This window comes from Protomyctophum bolini (assembly GCF_963924005.1).
Source record: "Protomyctophum bolini genome assembly, chromosome: 22".
Taxonomy (NCBI): Eukaryota; Metazoa; Chordata; class Actinopteri; order Myctophiformes; family Myctophidae; genus Protomyctophum; species Protomyctophum bolini.
In genome coordinates this window covers 28629282-28655089 of record NC_137883.1, presented here as the reverse complement: position 1 = coordinate 28655089, position 25808 = coordinate 28629282, and the positions used below count along the sequence as shown (strand labels likewise).

Sequence of the window (25808 nt, the reverse complement as noted above, 5' to 3'; positions counted from 1 at the left end):
GGAAATGCAGCTTCAACACAAAGATGCCTGACTAATATCTATGCAGTGATATTAGACTGGCCATGCCAGGCTACTTAATGCACAAAACATTTGGTGCTGATCAGTCCAGTGGTTTGTGTGATTAGCTCCAGAATCACAGACACACGCGGATAGGAGTAAACATCATGACAATAATCACGGCACACCAGTGTCAGGGCACACTGCTTGGGAACCACTGATCTAAGGAGGCTACTTCCAATGTTATGTTCCATCCCAGCATGTGTCTGCAATCTTAATCTAAAGTATGAAAGGACTCTTAAATGAGCTCTATTTTATACTTAGCTGTATGACGTTGTCAGTCTACATTATGATTCGCAAATTTTGCTATTTTTTTTAAAGGTTTCGAAAACTTTGACCTATGATGACATGCCTAATAGAGGGATGATGTGGATAAGGTGTCTGACATGTTTGTTGTCTGATAAATGCACATGTTGCAACATGTGATCACCTCAAGAGGGCGCTTGGGTGTCAGACATGTTGAGCTGTGTGGGATAAAGCCTGTATGCTGTAAAGTTAGTTTTTTCCCCCTGGAAATACATTTCCACACATCTGTTAGGGCACACCAGTGTTGATGTTGCTTGAAATTCCTTTTATCTGTATATTTAACATTTTTATGTGCATATCTTTTCTATCAGCATCTGTTGGTCCACATGAAGCAGCCTACAATAGTGTGTGTGTGTGTGTGTGTGTGTGTGTGTGTGTGTGTGTGTGTGTGTGTGTGTGTCTGTGTCTGTGTCTGTGCGTGCATGCATAAGCACCACAACTGCGGCCATCATGTTTAGATCATCAAAGCCCTAATGATAATAAAAATGATATGTCTCTTTTTCCCTACAGAACTGCAGATGGAGCCTAATAGTTGTAGCATCATTCCTGCAGCCGGGGCTATGGCTTCTATGCAGACCGCTACGGAGAACTATGGGCAGAAGAGTGAGCAAAGGGCCGAGGCCCAATGTGGAATATCATCAGATGAGAGCACGTCTCAACGGTCTCATGCAATGCCATTCAAGGCCGAGCAGCTACCCCAACACCCCCCTGCAAACAACCAAGCCATCTCTGATGTCTTCCAACTGGCTCCTTTCAAAGTGCCAGGAAAAGGCAACAACGGGAAAGTGGTCACCACTTTCACCAGCTCCCCTGCAGTCTCCCGTGAACCCAACGAGCCAGTAGATGTTTTCCTTCAGGCACCTTTTGGGAGGAGACTGGCATCTGCCATAGCCAGTGTTGCAGACATTCAGCCGTCACAGTCTGTGCACGACGCATGGCCACCGTGCCAGAATCATCCCGGTGAAAGAGGCCTCCCGCGCTCCACGTTGGCTCTTGCTACTTCTCAGCGTTGCACCGCCAGTCGGGCCCCTCCCGCGTATTTGCAATACCCAGAGACGCCTCTGCTCCAGCAGCCAGTGGCGGCACACCGTGTGGTCTCCAGTATTGGACGGCAGGCAGCCATCGGCTCAGTAGCAGTGGGTCCTCTGCACTCCTGGACCATAGGGGGAGGAGCGCTGGTGGTGGTAGACCCCTTCACTGGAGCACCCTTTCAACCAAGATGCTCTCAAGGCAAGCCTTAACACCCCCAACGTGCCCCCAAATCAGTGTGTTCATTTAATTCTGTGAGTGTGCAAATGTAACCAAATGGACCTGCAGGGTGAACATGCTGGATAATTACGTAACTGTTATGCATCGCGTCCCAATTTTCACTTGAAAAGTGCTTACAAGAGAGGTATGACACCCAACTCGAGAGTTACCATAGACACCCTTCAATTATTATTTTACAGGTTTACTTCTGAGGAGTCCAGTATTATAGTCGTCTTGTTCTCTTTAAGCATATACAGTAATTAACTCATGTAATGAACTTGTTCTACCTCAGCTGTCTGAATTGTCTAGCTTCAGACTGAACACATTAGTGCACCATTACAGCACTTTATAAGGAGTCATGCTATTCATGATCATGGAACGGCATTTAAGATGGTCTTGATGGTTCATCATTTTAGAATGCTAGCTGTCATGCCGTCGTTACAAATAGTGTTCAGCAGTTTATTGAATGCTGGAAGATAATTCCTTCCACAGCTTTTTCTAAACTCAATATTTTGTGTTTACAATATTTTTGCCTGATGTCAGACTGATTGTCAATCCTCATGAGATCACAATGCTAAGAACAAAGATCTGTTTTGGAACACACAGTTCAGTTTAAACTCAAATATACTGTAATTCAAATAAAACAAAAGTGAACATTTAGTTTTAAACAACCTGTGTATTGTCACTCAATCAGTATATTTGCCCCATGTTTGTTTACACCCTACAGCAGGGATACTCAAATAGATTTACCTGTGGGCCACATTACAAAAATGGCAAGGGGCCAGTAGATAAAATTACGACATTAATGATACTTGATAACTTCTCTCTTTCAATTGCTTTATTTTCGCAAAATGTATCAAAGTACAATGTGCATGCACACAATATGTAAATAAATAAATGTGTTACATTTTCTTGCATAAACACAAAGAGCTGTTTCCATAACTGCACAAATTATTGCACATAACATGAGTAGCTGTTATAATAACATAATAACATAACATGAGTAGCTCTTTGCCTGCCTGCCTGCCTGCCTGCCTGCCTGTCTGTCTGTCTGTCTGTCTGTCTGTCTGTCTGTCTGTCAATGAGTAGCTGTCTTACTGTCTGCCTGTCTATGAGTAGCTGTCTGCCTGCCTGTCTATGAGTAGCTGTCTGTCTGCCTGCCTGCCTGCCTGCCTAATTGTCCATGAGTAGCTGTCTGTCTGCCTGTCTATGAGTAGCTGTCTGCCTGCCTGCCTAATTGTCCATGAGTAGCTGTCTGTCTGCCTGTCTATGAGTAGCTGTCTGCCTTCCTGCCTGTCCAATTGTCCATGAGTAGCTGTCTGTCTGTCTATGAGTAGCTGTCTGCCTTCCTGCCTGTCCAATTGTCCATGAGTAGCTGTCTGCCTGCCTGTCCAATTCTCCATGAGTAGCTGTCTGTCTGCCTGTCTATGAGTAGCTGTCTGACTGCCTGCCTGTCCAATTCTCCATGAGTAGCTGTCTGTCTGTCTGCCTGTCTATGAGTAGCTGTCTGCCTGCCTGCCAGCCAGCAAGTTGGTTAACAGAAAATAAATTGTTATGGCTGAGTAAAATAAAATACAATAAACACAATTTGCCTGAAAATAGATTACCCAGCTATGACCTTTTTCATGAAAAAAATGAGTAGTGATATGGCTGACTGAGTAAAATAAAACAATCTACCTGAAAATAGATAGCTATAAGTGAAGAGCAATTTCCGCAATTTCCGCAATTTCCTCAATTTCCATTTCCGCAATTTTCGCAATTTCCATTTCCACCATTTCCGCAATTTCCACAATTACCATTTCCGCAATTTCCATTTCCGCATTTCCGCAATTTCCGCAATTTCCATTTCCACCATTTCCGCAATTTCCGCAATTACAATTTCCGCAATTTCCATTTCCAACTATTAATGGCAGCTGGGTTTCATCATTCAAATAAAATAGAATTCTGTCCGTTTAGCTATAAAATTATGTCAGGGAATAGGGATACACAGTATATGTCTTTCATTTGCATGCTTTTATTTTCGTTCGAGTAATAGTACAACTCTAATAGTATTACTTATAATAATGTAATTAAAGATAACTTCATTCAGATTTATTTATTTTTATTTCATTTTCCAGATTTTTTTTTCTTCTTTTTTTTAGATTTTCATTGGTGGGCCAGTCACAATGGTCCCGCGGGCCTGAGGTTGAGTATCACTGCCCTACAGAACAAGTAGAAAATGCTTCCTGTAAGGAATATCATTTTAAAGTGCAAAAACATATTATAAAACCGTTAAGTTAGATATTTTCCTGTCTCTGGTATCATGAATCATGATTGTATATTGTCATATCGTAACCATGGGAAAGTCTAGGAGCTGGCTGGTCCAGTGGGGCAGACTGTACTTACTTAGGCCCGTAAATTCCCGGTTCCCCAGTTGTTGCCACGACAGCCCTTAATTGTGACTTCATCTCCTGCTCTATCGTTCTTCTCCAGGTGGCTCTAGGGATGCCTTCCTCTTTTCCGTGCGTTTTTTGTGATTGATCTATTATCACTAGACTAGGGGCAGTTTTTTGTTTAGAAATTGTCTACAGTATATGGGTAGTACTCAGAATCAGTTGCAAGACCACTTGCATAGAACGCTGTGGTCTTCTTGACTCCCATCACTCCTTGCTCAGTAGAACTGCATTTCGCTAAACCATGGCATCACGGCTGGGTTTTATTTTTATTGCTTTAGTTGTCTGCCACCAATCCTGCTTCTGGCATTTTTCACACACGCCTCTATGAGCTCACTGCCCACAGGATTTTGATTTGGTCTCCATCTGTCACATAATGACACTATTAAATTGTTAAAAGAATTTCTATTAAATAAAGAGACTGAAACTCAAAGTAAGAGCAATGTCAAAATAATATTTGGATATCTGTGTTGCATCTGCTTCCAGGTGTAATATGTTTTTATATTAAGTTAATCATAACCTTTGTTCCGTGGGGTGGTTATTAGAACCTTGATGATGAGAGTCACTGTTCAGTCTTGTAAAATATGAGCAGCGATTATTTTAATTATACTAACTTTAAACTATATTTCAGTGGCCATTGGTGCAAAACATACCAATTTCTCACCAGATATCAACCACATGGACTGTGATAATGAGAATATGTATTTCAATTACCTTGCAAAGAAATTGAAATTTTTTAAACCGAAATGATTATACTAAGTACATACAGTCAGCTGCAATGTTTGTGTTTCTATATAGTTTCATAAGGATTTCTCAATCAGTTCATCCAATAGTTCTTTGGTGCTCTCTATTTTGGAGGAACATTACTTAGGCATCTTACTAGCCACAATATTGCTGATATTCACTTGTGTTTTAGCAATGAGGTAAAACACTGCAAAACTAGTTTAGAAAACTTCATCTTACTATAGTTGCTCTGTTTCATATAGTTTAATTACCATAATTAATTGTACTATATTTATTCATAGACATAATTTGCAGTATTTATTCACAGATCATATATTTGTCAAAAAAAAAAGGAAAAAAAGCACATGAAATGTATAAGAAATGGCAACCAGAGATACATGTATAAAACACATGAGTCAAATGCTGAGCCCTTTAGTTTGTCTTCCCCTGCTGTTCAAATAGTCAATGATCATTGTGCTTTTGCAAAGCAGTGAGAAGATTGCATCAGATCACAAGATCTAATTCAAATCAGGCAAAGAATAGAATGCAAATATAAACTATAGACATAACAGAACTCCTGAGTTGATACCAGAAACATGACACGTTTATCTTGTATGTCCTACCCAGGATTTCAACAAACTTCAATCAAACTCTTACGAGACAGAATCATTGCTTAGCCAGGAAATATATTGTGCTTATGAGCTTCAGATAGTAATACTCGTCATCCAGTAGGTGTCCTTCCCGACACAGGTCTCCATTTCTCAATGGAAGAGTTGGGTCCAACTGCTGCAAATGTACTAGTTATATAGTGTAGTATTAATATGTGGTAAACAGAAGAAAGCCCCAGCACTTTGGCCGAAACGCATCCACTGTTTGTTGGTCAGAGGTAAAGCATGTGAAAGGGACATTTATTGAGTGCTGGCACTTCTGTTTTCCACTGTATTTCTGAGCCTTGCACCTACATATAAGGATATTCTAACTTGGAGTTTTGCAGGTTGTCTGCTTTGGCAGTCTTTTTCTATTAATATACTTATATTAATATACTATTAATAATACTATATGCTCTCTGTGTCTCATCAGCTCTAATCAGATAACTATTTAAAATAATAATAATGAATCAGAATTTGAAGGTTTTCAGAAACCTTAGGGCAGGCCATAGAAGGCTGTTCCCAGATTCAGCCCCAGGCAATGGGTTGAATCACGTATCTTTCATTAAAATAAATTCCATATTGCAGCTTTAAGTAAGAATTGATTGCCTAGCTATACCAGTATTTATTGATAGACAAAGCTGAGCTTGCTACACTAAATGCACAACTGCTATAATGTAAAGGAGAGTACATGGGAACATTATAACATTGACACCCTTTGTCATATATTAGCCATTTAAATACAAAAAGTTCTGCAGAGTTCTAATGAGAGGGGCGTGGAGGAGGACGAGACGGAGGAGGGGCTCTACAAGGGGGAGGGTCTTGAGGCAGCGGGGGCAGAGAGCCAGTTGGGGAGGGGGGTGTAGGGGGAGCATGCAACATGGTGGTCGGGGGTAGAGCTCTGTTTGGGGGTGGAGTGTAAGGGGGAGGAGTGATAGAGGAGGGGGGAGGAGTGGAGGGCAGTGGGGGGAGAGTAGACGTTGGCGATGGGGGCACATGAGTGAGGGGATGCGGCGAGGGGCCACGGTTGTAGCTGTGAGGCAAAGTGTAGATGGGTGTGGTGGGGTGGTTGTAGATTGGATAGCGAGGAGCGGGGTAGGATTTGGTACGGGTGAAGTTAATGCACTTGCCCTGCAATTAAGAAAGGGGAAAAAATATCAGTAGAAAGCATGATTAATTGCCTGATTAATCATAAACCATAGCTCATCAGTTTATGTTCTCATTTGTCATACACAGTAAACTCCAGGTTTCATATACAGTATGCAACAAAATATGTGAAATGTTAAGCTACAGTTAGGAACAAAATCCTGCACTGAATCGGCTTGCTATGAAGATTCTGTGGCTAGATACTGTGGCAAAGCAATTGTGTATGGCAGATTTAGTAGGGTAGAACTTTCAGTAAATGGAAAGAGGAAATGCCTATGCTAGTCCATGGTCATGGAAGAAAACAGCTTGTCTGCCAAGGCAGCCATGCTGAAGTTAGGAGGAGTAGGGGGAGGTAGGTACAGTATCATCTGCTCTTAATGGCTTTTGCAGGCAAAAGCATTCCTACAGGCTGCCTCAGGAGAATAGTAATGCTTGCTAAATCTTGTTTATTATGGTAAATTGCCTTTACCGGTATGACATTTTTTTTACAGGGCCTTCATGGTTACTATTTCTGTTTATTCATATAATTAGGTACAGATGTGACATTGTTTGAATTTTTCAAACAATGAGGAGAGAGATTTTGTCAGTCAATAGTTTCTACATTTTGTTTTTGGTTAGCTTTGATCCTGTGTCAACTGTCAAGCCTTCATGGTTCCATCCTTCATTAAGCCAAGATCATTTAGTGTACATGTGGCAAAAAGTATGCCTGTCAAGACAAGACATTAACTGCATTCATTAAAAGATTTGGTCTGCCTACAACAATAAGATAAGACACATGGTTCTTTTGCAACAATAATAATCTGATTAAATTTGCAGTGTCACAACATTTCTATCAGTTTAGTTGCCTTCAAATGGTTGTGTGGTTTGTTGCTCACCTTGTCCCCAGGATGAGGTCGCATCACAGACACCCGATCATAGCCTCTCCTCATGAACACACAGAGGGCATCCAACTTTCCCTACACCAAGATGGTTTGAGATGATCATTTATTAAATAGTTGCAACAATATCCAACCACAATCTCAAAAGAAAGATTGGCCATTAACCACTACTATATACTTCATCATACAACAATCTGCATCTACAAGTTCACGACACATCGCCTCACATTGTAAGCAAATAATAATTGTAAAAAATATTAATTGTTTAATTTAATTCAAGCAAGCAAATGTTTTCCAAAACATCTTTATTATCTGTAATTTCCGAATTTGTAGCCCATCTGTCTGACATTTAATTCATATGTTTGCCTTGCCTGACACTCTGTAAAAGAATTGCTCGCCTATACTGTAAGTCTCTCACATGATATATTGCATGCAAAAAGGGACAGTCAAACAGACAAGAGCATATTTTCTCGGGAATAACACCAGCTCAACAGATCGCATATCCAGAGCTTTAGTTCATTCTATGTCTGGTTCTTATTACTGTTGATCCAGCTGACTAATAATACATTATGAAACAAATGACATTAACCGTTTCTTGGTAACACACAGGGCTCACAGCTTCTATTGAAAATGAACAGTGTTTCAGCTTCTAGGGTTTCATCATAATAAAAGGGCATGTATTTAGTGTATTTAAATCCATCTGGAATAGGAATAACATTAGGAGCATAGTTGGTTTCTGCGCAACTCGGGGGCAGAAAGCAGCGCTCTTGACAGCTGTAGCTCCTTACTTTAGCTCAGTGGTTCTCAAACGTTTTCATGTCAAGGACCTTAAATTAATATCTATTATAATTGTGATGTGTTGTGAGCTTGATTGTGATGCTATGCTAATTGTTAAAACATTTTGCTGGGTCACCGGACCACACTTTGAAAAACATTTCTCCAGCTGACTCAATCAAAGCGGTTTTGCCTCCTGAATGCATGCACGAAGAATCATGTCTATAAAGATGCATTTAAAATAATCTTGTCGGCAGTGCCGGTTCTAGGCCTTTTGAGGCCCTAGGCAACATATTTTTCTGAGGCCCCCCCCTCCTGCTTTGCCACGCCGGGGGGGGTCCGGGGGGGCGCAAGCCTAACCGGGGTCCAGAAGAATTTGTAAATTTGCCATGAAAATGCTTCAATCTGGTGCACTTTGAGATCAAAATTAAGAAGCTAGGTGGGGGCCACATGTGGCCAGTAGCCCATGTAAGGGATAGGGGATACATGAAAAAATATATACAATAGCACGCCGTTTTTCATCATTTTTGAGGATTTGAAAAAAATGAAAAAATGAAAAAAACGATGGGTTATAGCCCATGTTTTTTGAAATTTTGGAAAAAAAAGTTATCCTCGTTTCTCATCATTTTGGACCATGGGCTATAGCCCATATCGTACGGCATACTATAGCACGCCGTTTTTCTACATTTTTGAGGATTTGGAAAAAATGAAAAAAACGATGGGTTATATTGAAGCGTGCACCTACACACACACAGGCGCACATGCGTATGCACACCTGGACCTGTAAATGAACAACACAAAAACTAAGACACTGGTGTCCGACTTCTGGTTTAATTTTCAATTTCCGCAATTTTCAATTTCCGCAATTTTCAATTTCCGCAATTTCTAATTGCCGCAATTTCCGCAATTTCGCAATTTCCGCAATTTCGCAATTTCCGCAATTTCCGCAATTTTCAATTTCCGCAATTTTCAATTTCCGCAATTTCCGGAATTTCGGCGGCATTTAAATGATAGTTACAGAGAAAGAGTTGTGGTCTGTATGAGTTTACTTGTGTAATGGTGTGTGAATTGCCGTACCTTGATTGGGGAATACCACTTTCGGGATTGCGTAGGTTTATGCATGCCATTGTTGTATGTACGAAGTGGAAGTGGGTCATACTCCTGAGCGGGCTTCACCACACGGCCATTTTTGGCCATCTCCAGTTTAGCCCCCTCCTCAGTAGAGCCTTTATCACCCCAGTGGACCTGAAAAGAGACAGCAGTTGACAATTCTATACTGAATCCTTTCCACATTATATTTTCAACATGGATTTCTTTCTTTCTTTCTTTCTTTTATTTTCTTTCTTTCTTTCTGGAGAGGGCCCCTGCACACCCAGGGTCCATATATGGGGCTGGCCTATTCTGACATCATTCTGATGTCTGCATATACTCCATATTTGGGCATGCCTGACAAAGAACTCATATATGGGCATAAAAGGGACACGGACACAATATCTGGGTAGGGCATTCATTTCCAACTTGCATCGTTCCAAGTAGGCCAGTGCCGGTTGGGCACTGCTGTAGAGGCCCCAAGGCCACCGTTCTAGTTACTGAAATAATGAAAAGTTCCAAAAACACCTCTGTCTACACACAGAGGCCTCTCCACTTTCCACACCCTCAGCATCCAGCCACAAGTAAACAAATAGACATACGGCTGAAGGTCACGTCACATTGTGACTTGCGACACGTTGTGAGTCTGTAGATTGGAAGTTATAATACGAGAATTCAACTGAGGGGCGAAACAAACTCTAATTCCAAATCAGTCTCCTTCAAATCACTGCCACCAGCCAATCTCTGCTTTTACTTGGATGTCCACATTAAAGGAACATTTCTCCTGCGTTCTTCCCACTTCACTATTGATTTACATCACCATCATCACAGCCCAGTCCTGGAAGTTTGTTTCTCCACAGAAAAGATTTTCCCCCCTATGTCCTATCCAGACGACTGTCACTCCCTCCTGGCTCGGTTACCTAAGTACTCCATTGTCTGTCGATAACTCTTCCAAAACAGTTCCCGCATCCCGTTTTATCTTCAACCACACTATATTTGTCCACATCACTCCATTCTAGCATCCCTCTAAATGTTTCCCAGAAGCCATATGTTTCAACTGAAAAACATTTTTCATTTGAAAATAGTAACAGCAACACGACACGAACAAATATAAATTAGACCTGCGGTTGAAAACCAATAAATCTACGGTCTGGGGATGCCCAGGAGTCCTTGAGGGGGTTCCAGGGGGTCCCTTGGGATCACACATTATTTAATTTGGCCTTAAAGTACTAGTTACTGCTATTGTCATGATCCGTGACCTGGTCTGTCACCCTGATGTGTTTCCCTATGTTCCTTGTTTTGGGTTTTACTTTTGTGTACTTTTACCTTTTATTTTGTAGTATCTAGTGTCTCTTGGTTTCCTGTGTTGCCCATGTTTACCTGCCTTGTCTAACCCTGTGATTAGTGTAGTGTTCCCCACCTGTGTCCTGTTACTCTCCCAGCCAATCCCTGTGTTGATTTGTCTGTTGTATTTCACCTGTGTCTAGTCAGTCCATGTCTATTTATATGCCCTTGTGTTTTCAGTTCTCCGTTGGTTCGTTATTATTTGTCACTGTGAGTATTCGTGTTAGTACCTTGTTCCTTGACTCCTCGTTTGCCCTGTGTTTCAGATCCCCTAGTTTTCCCAGTTTAGTGTTTCCCTTTGTACTCCTTGTTCTATGTTTTGACTGCCTACTCATCGGGCTTGATATAATAAATATCTTTTTTTATTTGAACTGAGCTGCCTCTGCCTCTCATCTTGCACTTGGGTCCTCCTACACTGTCTTGACTCGAACCGTGACAGCTATAAGAAATGTGAGATAACATTTTCTTCAACTATTTTCAAATTTCAATGTATGCCATTCCATAATTGGAAACATAATCTGTACTTTCATGTAAAACTGAAAATGACTTGACTTGAAGCACATTCTATTAGAATCTGTTGTCTTTTTTGTCAAGCGTCATTGTTCATTGAAACATAAATGAGCTGTTAGGATGGTGTTGCTCCACATTACATTGATCTCTTAATATAAAACACAAAAGCTTCTTCAGTTAATATTAAAGTTTCCCTACCTCCATCCTTTTGATCCCCCCCACTCCACGGCCTCCATAATATGACGCATCCACGGTGGGCCATCCATTCTGTGGGTACACATCCTCATCTTCATCATCCTAAAATGTTGAAGGATGAAAATGAACAGATTCTTTTTTAACTACAAATGAATGAATGAATCTTATGAATTTGTGTGAAAAGAATTGGGTTGTGTGTGTGTGTGTGTGTGTGTGTGTGTGTGTGTGTGGGGGGGGGGGGAGGCAGCCGGGCAGCCGTGGGTTTTACGACATGGATCTGTAGGAGGCTATAGGCTACACACTTTAAGAACTACTGTTATAGAGGGTTTAAGTACAGTACAGTGCAGTATCGATGTGAGGAACAAACTTACAGAGCTGTCCTCAATCACTGGAGGTGGGGGTTCATGGATAACCTGTGAGAAAGATAATCAAGATTATCTTTGATACTAGGGATGTCCCGGACACGTTTAGCCCTGCACACTAACACTGTGGGATCTGTTCTGGTACTGGCTGTCCCTGGTGACCCAGCTTCACCACAGACTTCATTGCTTCTTTATGTCCACAACTTCACAAATGCAACATGACTAGAGTATAGGTCCAGATCACTAATGGGCTGTTTAAGTACACAAATATAATTATGCAAATTGAGAGAGAGAGAGAGAGAGAGAGAGAAAGAGAGAGAGCTGTGTATGATTGTCTGTCTCATAGCAATCTTAAAAATGGGCCAAAATGCGTGGATCAGCGAAGCGTGGCGCCTCCAGCCAGCCCTCAATCTGTCACCGCCTACAGTAACAGAACAGCGGTCAAGATAGTCCTCCTCTCCTCCTCGGCTTTGATAAGCCTCGGGGGGGAGACGTCACTACCAGTGGGTTGTTTATTTCTCTATAAGAAGAAGCAGAATGGATGACTGACTGATAACTAAATCGGTACCTTCTCCCCCCAGAATAAACACCCATTATTTAATATTAGTACACTTTTCATTTTAAATGCATGAGGAAGGAAGGCCCATTTCTACCAGGGCTGACACAAGTTGCTGTTTACATGAAGACCATGTGGAGTCCTAATATTCCAATATGGTTGACAGACATACCACAGTGCAGCAGAGAGGCCAAAACCACCAGAGCAGAACTATTGTCAGCAGAAGCAGAAGGATGAGAAGAGCTATGGCCACAAAAGTTCCATCAGACTGGAAAGGAAGGTAGACAATATATCCATCAGACAATAAACTGAAAATTGTGGTAATGGTATTGTGGTCTGATAGTGTGATATACTTTACATATTTTACATACTACTTAAGAGAAATGGACAGAGTTTGAAGGGCTTAATTGGCCCCTCAATATATTTCTTTATACAGTAGCTAACCCGGTATGAGTCTCAGTCTGGCAGTTCAGGCAAGCTTGCCAGTAAAGGCCATGCTTTTACCGTTAGGGCCCAGAGACTTTGGAACAACTTGCCCGAGGAGAAGCCAGAACATCTTTTAAACCTCTCCTTTAAGCACAATTTTATAGACTTGTTTTTCTTTATTTATTTTCTTTTTAAGTTGACTACAGTATGCAGCATGTTCTGCTGCCATTGTTTGTTTCTGGCAGCTATGAAGCACTTTGTAAGTGTAACATCTTTTAAAGGTTCTTCTTCTTCTTCCTCGTAGTCGCAGTAGTTGAAGAAGTAGGAGTATTTATAGTTTAGTTCATACAAGTGAAACTGACTTGTCATGTTCAGCCTCTGTATTACTGTATCTATTATTACAATTCTCTAAATTGCACGCCCACATTTTTCCGTGCGCATTGAGCACAATGCAAAAACAAATGTGCCATGGAGCACAGCTTTGTGCACGCCGCAGTTCGGTTGGCCAAGTCCTAGACCGTGACGTATGCCAAGTGCTTTGTGGCCGTGATACGTCACTGACTTTACCTCTGCGTTTTCAATCCAGCTTTGTGGGTCTTCGACTACAGGCCAATCACAGTGGGGCTTTTCCTAGAACTGCGTTGAGATCCATAATAACGCAGCACCCTGCCCTTGAAACAATATACACGGACAGCGGACACACGATATTCACAGAGAAACAACAACAACACAGAACAACACAACCTGCCCAGCACGGAAAAAACACAGTGAGTGCAGCAACAGTTAAATCGCTGTCTGTGTGTGATCACACTACCACATAGACATGTGGCGTTAGACATGAACAGGTGTGCAAGCTTCTAGTAGTGTATCACATCTCTTTGAGTTAGATACTGGAAGAGTTTGTGACTTCTTAAATAATAGAAATTGAGATATAATAGGTCTGTGGCCTAATGCAAACCAAAATGGGGGGGTCCTTCAAATTAAAAAAGTTTAAGAACCACTGCTCTACCATACAGATGGATGGGTTGAAATTGATTACGGTACTTCCTTTCCTGAGAATGAAGTTTGCCGTTATGGATTGATTCAATCAATGATCAATGGATTTATGAAGTTTTTCAAATATAATTTGTTAGTCCCTCTGCTTAGGAGCTTACTTACACAGCTGACTGTAGTTATTGTGACAGAGCTGGAGATGAAGCTCAGGCCATTGTTCATGCTGACATGGAGGGTGGCAGACCTTAAAAGAGTGTAAGAAATGATAAGGTGACAGCTGGTTCATCAAACTTGTTAACTCAGCTGTAACTAAGACAAATAATTACATGCATTTGTAAATTGGCTTGTTTTTGACTAAAATTGGCTAAAATTAATAATATAAAAATAGAAAGTCATATTTTTATTTATTTTTTTAATCTCTATGGGAAAAATGAATGGGCTTTGGATTGGTGGAACCAGAAAATGTCCACCACTGCTATGCCCTATTGAATTTAATTGAATCACTTACGTTCCCTCCTTCTCCAGAACAGGAGCTGGACACAACAGAAAGGTGTCTTTCACTACCAGTGGTCTTTTCACTGCAGGAATTAAATTAAGAGAGAGAACACTGACGTTTTTGTGTTATAATACATATACAGTACTGTAGACCTATTATACTGTATGGTTGGTTTTTGATTGATTGAATACTTTATTAACAGTTTGCAAAAGTTTTTCCATTGGGGTCCTATTGGGCCACATGAAAGAGTCATTCAATACATTAATAATGCTGTTTGAATCTCTACTGGCCAGAAAACTTCAGAAAGTCTCAAAATCTGATATTATATTCCTGAAAGAACTTCCCATCCTTATGGAAAAAGAAGCAAACGAATAACCTTTGTGGTTTATTTACCCTGGCTGAGTGTGTGTCTAGAGTGTGCTGAGTGTCATTGATGGGAGTTTCATTCCCTTTAGACATCTGAGAAGCCTTAAGTAATACACCAGCTGATGCAAAGCAAAGGAGGACTGCGACGATAGTTTGGGCAGGATATATACTGTAAATTAATAATCAAAATGACATTTCTGTGGCCAAAACAAACCCAGGCCCTGATAATGTAACATGTTTCTGAGTTCAGTAGCCTGCGCTGCGTTAAAACTGTCACTCTTCAAAAGCGCTGAGGGTCAGTTTCATGGTGAGTTTGATCAATGCCATATAATCTCCCACTGACATTCAGTGTTCTGTTGTAAAGCTACGTAATTTACTGCAGATGGACGATGAAAGACAACCTTAAAGACAAAAGATGTAGATTTTCCAATGCAGCGAGAGCAAGCTGTCAGCACACTGAACACATTTGGAAGTCGTTGTCATTTACTCATTTTCAATGTACCATGGAATGATAGGATTTACCGTAAACACCCTTTAATATATTGTTTCTTTATGCAATTGAATTAATTGAAATTAGAGTGAAAATACAGGATTATTTTTAAACAATGTGTTGCCTTCCTCAAATGGAGCTGTTCAATGGTCAAAAAATGTGGCAGTTCCCAGAATACTGTACAGTATATGTCCAACATTATAAATGTGAAGCTGGGTAACTTAAAAGTTACATTATTATAACAAACAAATCCTATCATTTATAGAAAATATTTGTACATATTTATTTGAATACAAACTTCTTATTTGGGTTGCACTACTAGTCTTGTCATATGAATTCAAATTAATTAAGTACACTACAAATACACATTGTTTTGGTTATAATGGTGGTTTTGTTTATAGTTCTGATTGCAAATGTGCGTTAACAGATCATCTCTTAAAACAACGTAATCCTTAAACTTAGTCAGTACAGCAGTTGTCAATAAAGTAACACTGTGTGACATCATGTGATGATACTTACTCAACGTTACTGTGTCATTGATACGGAAGCTGCAGAGAACTTTTTGCACATCTCGGGCATGGAGGAAGCCATTTCCTCTGACAACGACCTGGAATGTTTCTATGGTGGGATGAAACAAAGGAAGGAATTCAAATAACACAGGAATGTCATATTTTCCATTAAGCACAAATTTGACAAACATTCAGTCCGACCAGAAGCAGAGAGATAAAACATATCCCCACGGCCGATGACAATGATCGATCAGAGGGGCCAGAGGGGGGATATCAAAAGCAGATCTAGAGGCCTCAATTTCCCCAAAATTCCTCCAGCAAACAGAACCCTGATTAAAAACAAGCACTGGCTAATTTGGAATTGCACAACTGAACTATTACAATACCTCCTTCACAGATGCTAGAGGGTTCTACAGCCAGGATCTCAATGCAGGATCTCTTCAGGATCTGAGATGGGAAATAATTAAATGCAAAGCTTAACTAGTGTCAGATAATCTATTGTATTGCAGTGAGCTACATAATCAAGCATTCGTTCTCAAATGAACTTTTGGTAACATGAAGCAGATAAGTCCCTCTTTCATACCGAGCCAATGACCCCTTGCAGTGCTTGGAAGCCATCATTCACAGGGAAGACATGATCTTTGCTGTCAGCAATAGTCCAAAGCTGTCAGGAGTAAAGTAAAGGAACATTCCTTTTAGTATTTCATTATTTTATAGATAGAACAGTGATTCCCAACATGTGATTGCAAGCAGTCCTCCAACTAATTGACTAAACACTACATTTAATGATACTGATATTGTAATACCAATACAGTAGATAGAAACTTGGAATTCAGAAACGGGTCTCATACTTTAAATGCTTAGTATGAGGTATAAAGTACAGCAGCCTTGTGTTCATAAAACAGAAAGATTGGGTATTGGGTAAGACTGACGTTATGTATCTTTCAGGACCTTTCACTGCTTCGTCTCAACCATTACTCAATGGCTCTGGTCTCAGCCACCGTTTTGGATATTTTGACATTCCGTTTTTTTTTATTTGTTTATGTTGCCACTACTGTTAGAGCAGCCATAAACTACACAGGTTCATCTCGATGTTCTGGGCATCTTTGTAATGTTAGTGTTAGTAAAAAGCAGGTAAAAGAGTAACGTTTGAGGCAGACTAACACTCTACCTCACTCTACCGTTCACTATAGTAGAAGAGGTGCGCCTGGTGATGGTTTAAACCCCGGCCCGCAGCTATGTAGAGTCCGCCTACAGGAAATACGTAAGCTGCGACCATGAGACCTGTTTCTGAATTTGTCTATAGACGAATCTGGGCGCAGCCATTACTGAGGTGTACAATTAAGCGCAGCTTTACATCTCAACACTGATTAGCTACACCTGGCCTACAGGGCACTGCTCCATGGATTCGTCTATACTTAAGAGTATTTGATCCAAGCCACGAATGATTGACTCATCAGTAAAAATAAACATGCTCTGAATATGCAGTCAGGTGAGCCATGGACGTTACCTGGGTTTCATTGAAATCCTTTACTCCTACACAGTACACCGAGGCACCCAGCTGACGTGCTCTGCTGGCCTTAATTCAATTGAAATGAGACAAAAGATATTGTGACAAAAAAAATATATTTCCTGTATCATGGTCAGCCATATTATCCACTTAAACCATTCATCCTTTGTCGTATGACAAAATGTCTGTTGCACTATAAAACAAGGACAATGATGACCATTCAGTTAAGTTCTAATGCCATTGTGTGCGTGTGTACTGTGATGGTGAGTAGGTGAATAGGAGATTGCAGACAATATTTCTCCAATTTTTATCTGATTATTTTACCTCTCTTTCTGCCAAATCAAACTGATTCTCTCTCAGTTCACCATCCGTCAAGGCAATGATAACACTGGCTATACGGAAACCTGATACATAAAAGCAAATGAAAACAATCATCACCATAAGTTGCTTAAATATTTGTCTGTCTGTCGTTCTTTCTTTCATTCTTTCTTTCTTTCTTTCTTGACAACTATTTCCCCTTTTCTCCCAATCTTTATGCCAATTCCCTAATCTGTGTGATCTTGTCACTGCTGACTACACATGGAATGTCGCCTGCTGCTTCGTTTTACCTGCCAGTGAAGAGCTTCAAAGTAGAAGTGCATAGCGGATGTGAAGGAACAGCCTATTCCTCCTAGTTCAACACCCCCTGCTGACAGCTAGGTGCCCTTGCCCTGACCAACCTGTAGGAGTCACTAGTGCAGTGACAAAGATCTCCCTCCCCATCCGCGACTGTCCTCCCGCAAACGCTGGGGCCTGCTCAATGATTTTCAACCAACAAATGTCATGTCATGTTTTTCAGTGAGTTATTTTCAGTGTTCAGTTATTTTAACATGGTCATTATGACAAAGTCATAATGAGCCATTAGCCATTAGCAGGCAAATTACTTTAACTGTACGTTGCAGGTATTACGTAGGTTAAGATTATGCTGTGAATTAAAACATAACATTAATTGTGCAGATGTTGTTGTTGCTGTACTTTTTTATACAGTATGTTACAGAATAGGTACCTGATTTTATACTGGTCTGCTTCCTGACACATGAATAGAGGTGCCGCTGTCTGCAGAAAGCATGATTGAAACGTAATCGATCAATGTAGCAAGATGGGGAAATATTCTACTCACCATCTCCAGTCGCATAGTAAATTTGCTCACTGGCCTGTGGGAGAACATTTAGATTTACTTTTCAGGGAATGGACAAAATAAATTAGTACTTATAGAGGGTACGCGCATGCATAAAGTGAATGGGAAATTGAGTGTCAAAGTGAGAGGCAAAGTGAGTTTAACATTGTTTAATGTTGTTTAACCCATTCTGACCGGGCACCCATTTTGGTGTTAGCATCATGTTATGCTTTACCTATTGAAAAATAGCAGATCTACAAGCTCATATCGCGCCACCGAGTGGCGCGATACGAGCTTGTAGGTCTGCTATTTTTGAAAAATTCGAAGAACGACTGACATTTTTAGAATCTGATCTCAGGTCAGAATGGGTTAATCAGACCAGTGTGTGTCCCGTGGAAACCTCGTATGAATCTGATCTCAGGTCAGAATGGGTTAAAGGTCAACTGCACCAATGCAACTGCAACATCATTGGCGGTAGTTGCAAGGAGTTGCATATTGCAAGGAGTTGCATGGCAAATCATTGGGGCGGTTTGGGCTTTATATGTAATTCATGAAATTGATTGCAATTTTGAGCAAACTACTGGTTATCATCACAAATTTCTATGTGGGTTCCTAAATTAAGTTTCACACTTTTGCACTTTTCAGGGACAGTAAAATAAAACCATGAGAAACTTTTCTCACCTTTTGGAGTCGAATAATAATGGTTGAATATATTGTTTGCCAGTATGGTTCAACGGCTACATGTAAATGAAATTAACCACTTAAGCACTATATTTTAGTTGGAAAATAACCACCAATCCACATGCTCACAATGCACCACAATGCGACCCGTTGTGATGGTAGTCCGGCTATTTTTGCTATTCTGTAAAATATTTAAAACAAGATTTGACTTACTCTTTCAAACCCTTTGTTCATGAAAGTATCTCCACCAGGCTGCACCATGCGTAACTCCGCAAGCCCAGCCCGAATTAGCTCTCTGATCATAAAATACACAAATTTTCACAATTTATTCCACAATACAAATGGAATACAAATGCCCAATATATTGTCACAATATAGAAGCAAAACAAAACATATTGAGGCATTGAATAACGGTCCATGTGTGCCTTGCCTGTCTTCAGTAAGCTTCATCAGAATTCTTCCTTCTGTTGAAAATACAATGAAGGACATCCGTAGCTGGGGACTTCAAAGAAGAGGTATCATATTCAGAATATTGTATTGTATTTCCACGTACGCATTGTTTTCTATGATTTAAACCGGCCTTCACTGTGTGCACATACCTGATGAACTTGTGAGCAAGATGCTCAACAAAGTAATAGATCTCATTCCAGTGATGCTGCACACTGCCAGATCTAGGAAGAAACAAGGTAATTCAGGTTTAATTGCACTGTACTTAAGCCCTATTTCTAAAAAAGCAGATGTACAAGCTCACAACACGTTACATAATAGTGCACTGTGAGCTTGTACTTTGAGGATTTGTGTAAACACAAACATTGAAGACAAAAGTGTGTAAACACAAACATTGAAGACAAAAGTGAAGCTGCAAATTGTGATTGGCCAGAATGAGATGATGTATGATGATAATAGTGCCCCTCACGTCACACAGGAAATGTAGTGAGACGACCATGGCCATGATCGCTTGACTCAGTGTCACCAAACTGACCAAAGCAGTCTGCAGACTCTGCACACATCAGCGTCCTGTGTTGCCATGAATTCACAGCTCTGCGTTTCATGGCCATATAGATTTTTATTCCAATATTGCTATCTTGATGAGGTCCACTTATACTGTAGATTAGATACAAAAAAGTATTATCTGTCATGATATATGACCACTTATTTGCATAAGCATGGATATCAGCCAGAGAATCGGAGCGGCAGTATAGTCTGTTGTGATGAAAAGAGTTGAGGCTGAAGGCAAAGCTCTCTGTCTACCGAGATATCTTCGTTCCTACTCTCACCTATGGTCATTAAATGAACGAAAGAATAATAAAGAATAAGGTCGCGGATACAAGCGGCCAAAATGAGTTTTCTCCGATGGGTGGCTGGCATTTCCCTTAGAGATAGGGTGAGAAGTTCAGTCACGCGAGAGAGACTTGGAGTAGAGTCGCTGCTTCTTCGCTTGGAACGGAGCCAGCTTAGGTGGTTCGGGCATCTGGTTAGGATGCCTCTCGAGCATAGAGAGGTCCGTGATGGAGGGATAAAAACTGACTATTATGTGCGAAATGATATGAGATGCATACCAGTACTTGTTCCTGCTCATTTTCTTCTTATCTTATGTTTCCATAATCTGCTAGGGACGTCATAGATCCACTGTATACACTTCTCTGTGTCTGTAATAAACTTTAGAATGTATGTGTAATACGTGGCCTGGTGATGACATAATGTTCTTCGCGCCTGCGACTCAGCCGATCCTCACCCATCACCCTTTGGTAGATGGAGACTCTAGAGGCCATATAGTCAACCTAAATCACAACAGTATCTGTGTGTATATGAGATTCAACTACTGCATGCAACTGCAAAGAATAAGAGTATACTATTTCAGTCAGACACTTGAACAGACAACATGATAACAGCCAGGGGAACTAAAGAAATGGATCCAACAGGTGGAAACTAGGGGGTTGTTTGTAGGGCAAACAGGCACAGTTAACAGCAGCAGCAGCAGCTAGAGTGAATGTGAGTTTAGCAATTAACCTCTAAACCCTGTTTTACACTTTCGATAATCCCCATAAACTCACAACAATGCTGTAAAATGGCAATCATCATAATTTGTGAATTTTAATGACATGCCCAGAATATGTAAGCCAGGTTGAAAGTGGTTAACTGATTGCCATATAACTACGTATCATGGACACCTGGCGCATCACTGGACTCAGTGAGGTGCTTACTCCAGTTGTATGCGTGAACTTGTTCGCCAACGGACTTTAAGGAAACCTTCATTTCAATGATTATACATACTGTACGCTGTTGCTGTCTGATGAAAATTAAAAAGTGGGCGGTTAATATAATGTTTTAAGCAATGCTTTATCTCCCAAAAGCTGACCTACAATATTACAGTAGCAGACACCGCTTGTTAAAATGAGAGGAGGGTGGTTGTGGGTAAGAATAAATTAATTTCTTTAAACATGCAACGTGCATTCATCGACTAACCACTCCATTTACTTGATCTATCTACTATGATCTATTGTCTCTTGTACATTAAGTATTAAACTTCAATATATGAAAAGAACATCTAACTTTAATTATGCAATGAACAAGCAAACAAGTACAAATAAAACTTGAATATGCTTTTGTACCATTTGAGCCCTATTCCAAAAAGTTCCGAAACAGCCGATCTACAAAGCTCACATATGTGTCGTGGCTGCAAAATGGTCAGGCTCTAAATGCTATCACCTTGGATGAACCCAACACTGCGCAGGTGCAGACTCAACAAAATAATCAACAAAAACCGGTGCAAGGGGAAAGATGGTAATTAAGAACTTTTTGTGGGGTAAATATTATGCAGAACCTCTACAATATGTTTCCCTCTACACTGCCTCTCTTCTCCCCCCCTTGTGTTTCCATTTATGCTGTGATGCCTGTGTCGTCCCAGGCCAGACACAGACAGCCAAAAACTCTGGAGCTTTGGAACATCTGGCTCTAATGGAGAAATGGTTCTGCAGGCAGGCACTGAGAGGAACTCAGTGGTTTTTGCTTCTGTCATTTTCTTTCATCTGGACTATGACAGCAGCGACTGCTGTTATGCAATATTTAGATGGATGCAAGATCACTTTATGTCTGGCATTAACCAATATTTATTAACCACATTTTGTTTAAACAATGTAAAGACATATTTATACAAGAAATTCCAGACATGCCTACACTGAATATATATGGCAAGAAAACACATTTAGGGAATTTAGCATGTTTGGCCAACCCCAGTACTGTCAGATCACAGTCATGGCCAATGAAAACAAGCGTATTGACACTACCCTAACCCGACCACCAAAAGGGAGCAACAATATGAAATGAAATATTGGATATTGGATCACTGGGGGGGGGGGTGAAATGAGACTATAACACATCCACAACACCTGATTAAGATGTTTTATGAATAAGCTAATTAATGTAGCCTAATTAATCAGGTTCCTTAAATTCCTTATCCACTTATAGTTTATATTTAAAGCCTACAATTAATGTTTTTCTTTTTCTTTTCTTCTTTATTTACAATTAAGTCACTCACAGTGCTACAGCAGGTAATTATAATTAACTAGATTAGCCTAAAGCTAGGTATCTTGTTACATCCATAGCACGGGTACTATTATACACTATTGTACACTACTGTACACACTAAGTCAGATAAGATCATGTGGCTCAGCCAAAAATACTGTGAGTAATTTAATGTTTCCTGTGGCTTTGGATTCCCTAGAAACTGGTGCATGCATACATCTACAGCATCTAGTAAAAAGTCAAGCAGGCTTAGAAGTGGGGAAACTCACTTGTCCAATACAAAGTAGAGGTCAAATCCTCCGTAGCAGGATGACCCTGCCTCCCTCCTTCCATGGCTCTGTCCTAGGCTGCCAGCCACAACAAGGACAATCAGAAGGATACCCAGCTCCGCAGCAACCGACGACACCTGCCTGCACCAGCGCTGCCGGGACATCACCCCAACTTCAAGGAGAAAGCAGTAAACAATCCGAAGAAAAGTAAAACATAAAAAAAATGCTCTCTAGGAAGAATCTTAATTAATCTCTTTCTCTGTAGACCTCAAGGCACTATATGCTGCAGCCTGCCATGCTCACACAGCAGATCTCCAAGCATAAAGAAAGTTCACTCCTGAATCAGTGTTCCATTACCACAACAGAAGTTGTGGTACGGGAGAGGAGGAGTGAAGTTGATGGGACAGACAGTGGTCTGCTTTCTCTCTCTCTCTCTTCCTCTCTGCCCTCTCTCTTTGTAGCATAATGTTTCATGAGTTCACAAACACAAACCCAAACAAAACACAGCACAGTAAATTCACAATATACCCTTTTTTAAAATATGTTCTTCCATTTGTTTACTTAAACATGCAACAACTTACAGTATTCATATAGGTGCCACTATTCTTGCTAATACTTTTCCTTTGTTCTGTTTTGTTTCTCCTTTTTTATTTTTTTTACTTACTGTATTTCTTGTTTTACTAAGCATCAGTGCCACTCAGTGGTAAACAGTGGTACTATATTTCACTTTGCCTAGATAAGGGTTAAATGGCAACAAGATATTACAATTTGTTAAACGGGCCTTGCTAAATCAATCGGTAAAAGGATGTGATCATATTAGGCTATTCATTTTGGTCCTATAGCTACACCCCTTCACTTATATTATGGTGGTGGGTCATTACAGAATTTGAGGACAATTTAGGCATCAGCACTTTTGAAAAATCATAATACTTTCGAATGATATATTCTCTTAGAACAGCATCCTAGGCTCCTAGAATTAAAAGTTGTGACATTATGATTATTGAAAGAAAATAACATGATAAATAACAAGGGATAAATGGTTAAAATGTGGTTGAATATTTAACCCCAAAATGTAGTGTTCGGAAAAGATGTTTTGTTTTGTGTAGTGGTCCATGGTCATTCATTTCTGTTGACAAGGTTTCATCATAGGGGGGAGCTGTGGGGAAAAAGTGTTAGCAATAGTTCCAGGAAGTGAGGCACCAGTCAACATCTATTCACCTTTTTCCTGGGCTGTGTGTGCTCCAGTTCCTGTTGATTTAATTGGATATCATTGGTCATCTGACCAGTTTCATTGGCTTTCATTGGATCAAATCGACAGGAACTGGAGCACACACAGCCCAGGAAAAAGGTGAATAAGATGTACATAAAGTGAGGTGGTCAGGGATTCAATTTTACGTATCAAAAAGAGTGTTTGGTGCAGGTGGTGTCAAACTGTCAAAGGGACTCTTTTAAGGCCAATACTAAACCATAATCAGAAATTGATAAACCACAGAGTGGGGCTGGAGAACTTGGAGATCTGAAGAAGAAAAGTTTTGAATCAGTCAAAGGAACGTACAAGGAACATTTCTGAGGGTTTAGCTCTGAATCATTTCAGAGCTTTTGAACAAGGGGGAATCTGCTGCGGCCTCCTGATTTGAAGGTTGGGTGAGGAATACTTTTCTCCTTTTTTGAGCAATGCATTGACTTTTTATTTGATGACTTACTGGATTACTTGGTTGATCAAGTTTAAGCCAGATAAAAAATATCGCAATTTAACTTCACAGTTTTGTGTTTTCCTTTTGGTCTGGTTACAGTATAAATAATTAGTGACGCAGGTACATGACCTTTATTTATTTTAGTTCTTTAATATAACTCAGAGATACAATTGTATGGTTCTGATTGTTATAAAGTTATATATAAAGAATAAAGTGTATGAAAAGTAATGTGAAACAAACAAACAACAAACAGGCCATCCACATAGAAATATAGAGTGCAGTACGTTGCTATCAGTCTTGGAGGTCAGCATAGTCTCATGTACAGTATAGGCCTATTACAGTATATCCCTTTGGAATGTGTTGAGCCTTAATGAAGAAAAGATCTTCCTTCTCCTGGACAGGATATAATACAGTGCATATGTTTTATAATTTTCTTTTTACTATTTCAGTACATTGCCACTTGCATGTCTGTACTCATGTCTGTACTCCCACAGATTTTGTCCAAACATCACGCAAATCGGTACACATTAACTCTAGCCATGTGATCATGACAGATCTGTCACATTTTTCATATTCCATCCTGATTGGCTAAGATTGCCCAAAGTTTACAGGAGTGGTCCGTTATAAACAAAATCAATCATGAACACCATTACAAAATGGCATATAATACTACAGCAGCCTACATGCAGTGCACACTGCACAATAGTGAGAAGGTGTGAGTACTCCATGAAATATGGGCATCCAAAAGTGCAAAACAACAGTATTAGAAACTCTGTCTAAGGGGGCTTTTACGCATCAGTGCAAAGGGGCCCGCATTGTCTCATAATCCACCTATGTATGTGTTATTATTAACCACATGAACCCCAGCATCCCTATTCTGGGCATGTCATATCAGGAAAATTGCTGTGAGCTTGTAAACCTGCTATTTTATGCAAATAGATTTTGTGTGTAGTGTAAGAAAGGGGACCAGTAGCCTAAATGTACACCTGGGGGCAGGTCTAATTATAGGGTTAAAGTGGTTAAGGCAGGACACACAAGACCCATGTGCAATGTGCATCAATATTCGCATACAGTACATGGGTTAAGCTTAAAGCAGAATAAAATAAAATAAATTCATTTTTCAGGGCATAGGCTACAACTCAGCTGGGCTGCTCATCCCACAAATACATTGTTGTTCCTTACAAATGGGCTCGGGGCACAAATTTCCAATCTATTTGTAATATAATGCATAATAGGCTGTGTATGCTCGAATTAACGTTTGTGATCATGATGATGGCATGCCATCACTGACCCATGCACTTTAGTAGGCTTCAAGAAGTGTCACAATCAAATAGCCTACTATACACACAGTAACCCCATAGCCTACCCATCAGTCAGTCTACTTACCAATGAGGTGGATCTTTACACATCGGCCTCCGGGTGCAAA

At 40.3% G+C, this 25808-nt stretch overlaps 2 protein-coding genes across 4 annotated transcripts in view; one reads left to right on the top strand and one right to left on the bottom strand.

Moving 5' to 3' along the window:
- Positions 1 to 4882, top strand: part of LOC308310232 (AP2-associated protein kinase 1-like) — a 40002-nt gene extending 35120 nt beyond the window's left edge. The window contains exon 20 of the mRNA XM_080756454.1: positions 874 to 4882. Coding sequence (XP_080612580.1) covers positions 874 to 1604 — 731 coding nt within the window. The 3' untranslated portion in view covers positions 1605 to 4882. The remainder of the gene's footprint in view (positions 1 to 873) is intronic.
- A 187-nt stretch (positions 4883 to 5069) lies between these two features.
- Positions 5070 to 25787, bottom strand: LOC308310234 (anthrax toxin receptor 1-like). 3 transcript variants are annotated; one of them, XM_080756462.1, is made up of 19 exons: positions 25769 to 25787; positions 22689 to 22860; positions 19494 to 19565; positions 19325 to 19396; positions 19108 to 19189; positions 18217 to 18250; positions 17382 to 17461; positions 17058 to 17126; positions 16131 to 16211; positions 15934 to 15994; positions 15558 to 15656; positions 14195 to 14264; positions 13852 to 13930; positions 12440 to 12535; positions 11721 to 11762; positions 11353 to 11451; positions 9289 to 9456; positions 7435 to 7515; positions 5070 to 6544 (listed from the first exon to the last, which is right to left on the bottom strand). In XM_080756462.1, exons 2-19 carry the CDS (start codon positions 22850 to 22852, stop codon positions 6176 to 6178), a joined length of 1818 nt encoding a protein of 605 aa, XP_080612588.1. In that variant the 5' UTR covers positions 22853 to 22860; positions 25769 to 25787; the 3' UTR covers positions 5070 to 6175. The 3 variants fall into 3 exon arrangements, with proteins under 3 accessions (XP_080612588.1, XP_080612587.1, XP_080612589.1); XM_080756461.1 differs by lacking the exon at positions 25769 to 25787 and adding an exon at positions 23270 to 23331; XM_080756463.1 differs by lacking the exon at positions 25769 to 25787 and adding an exon at positions 23046 to 23115.
- Positions 25788 to 25808: the final 21 nt, after the last annotated feature.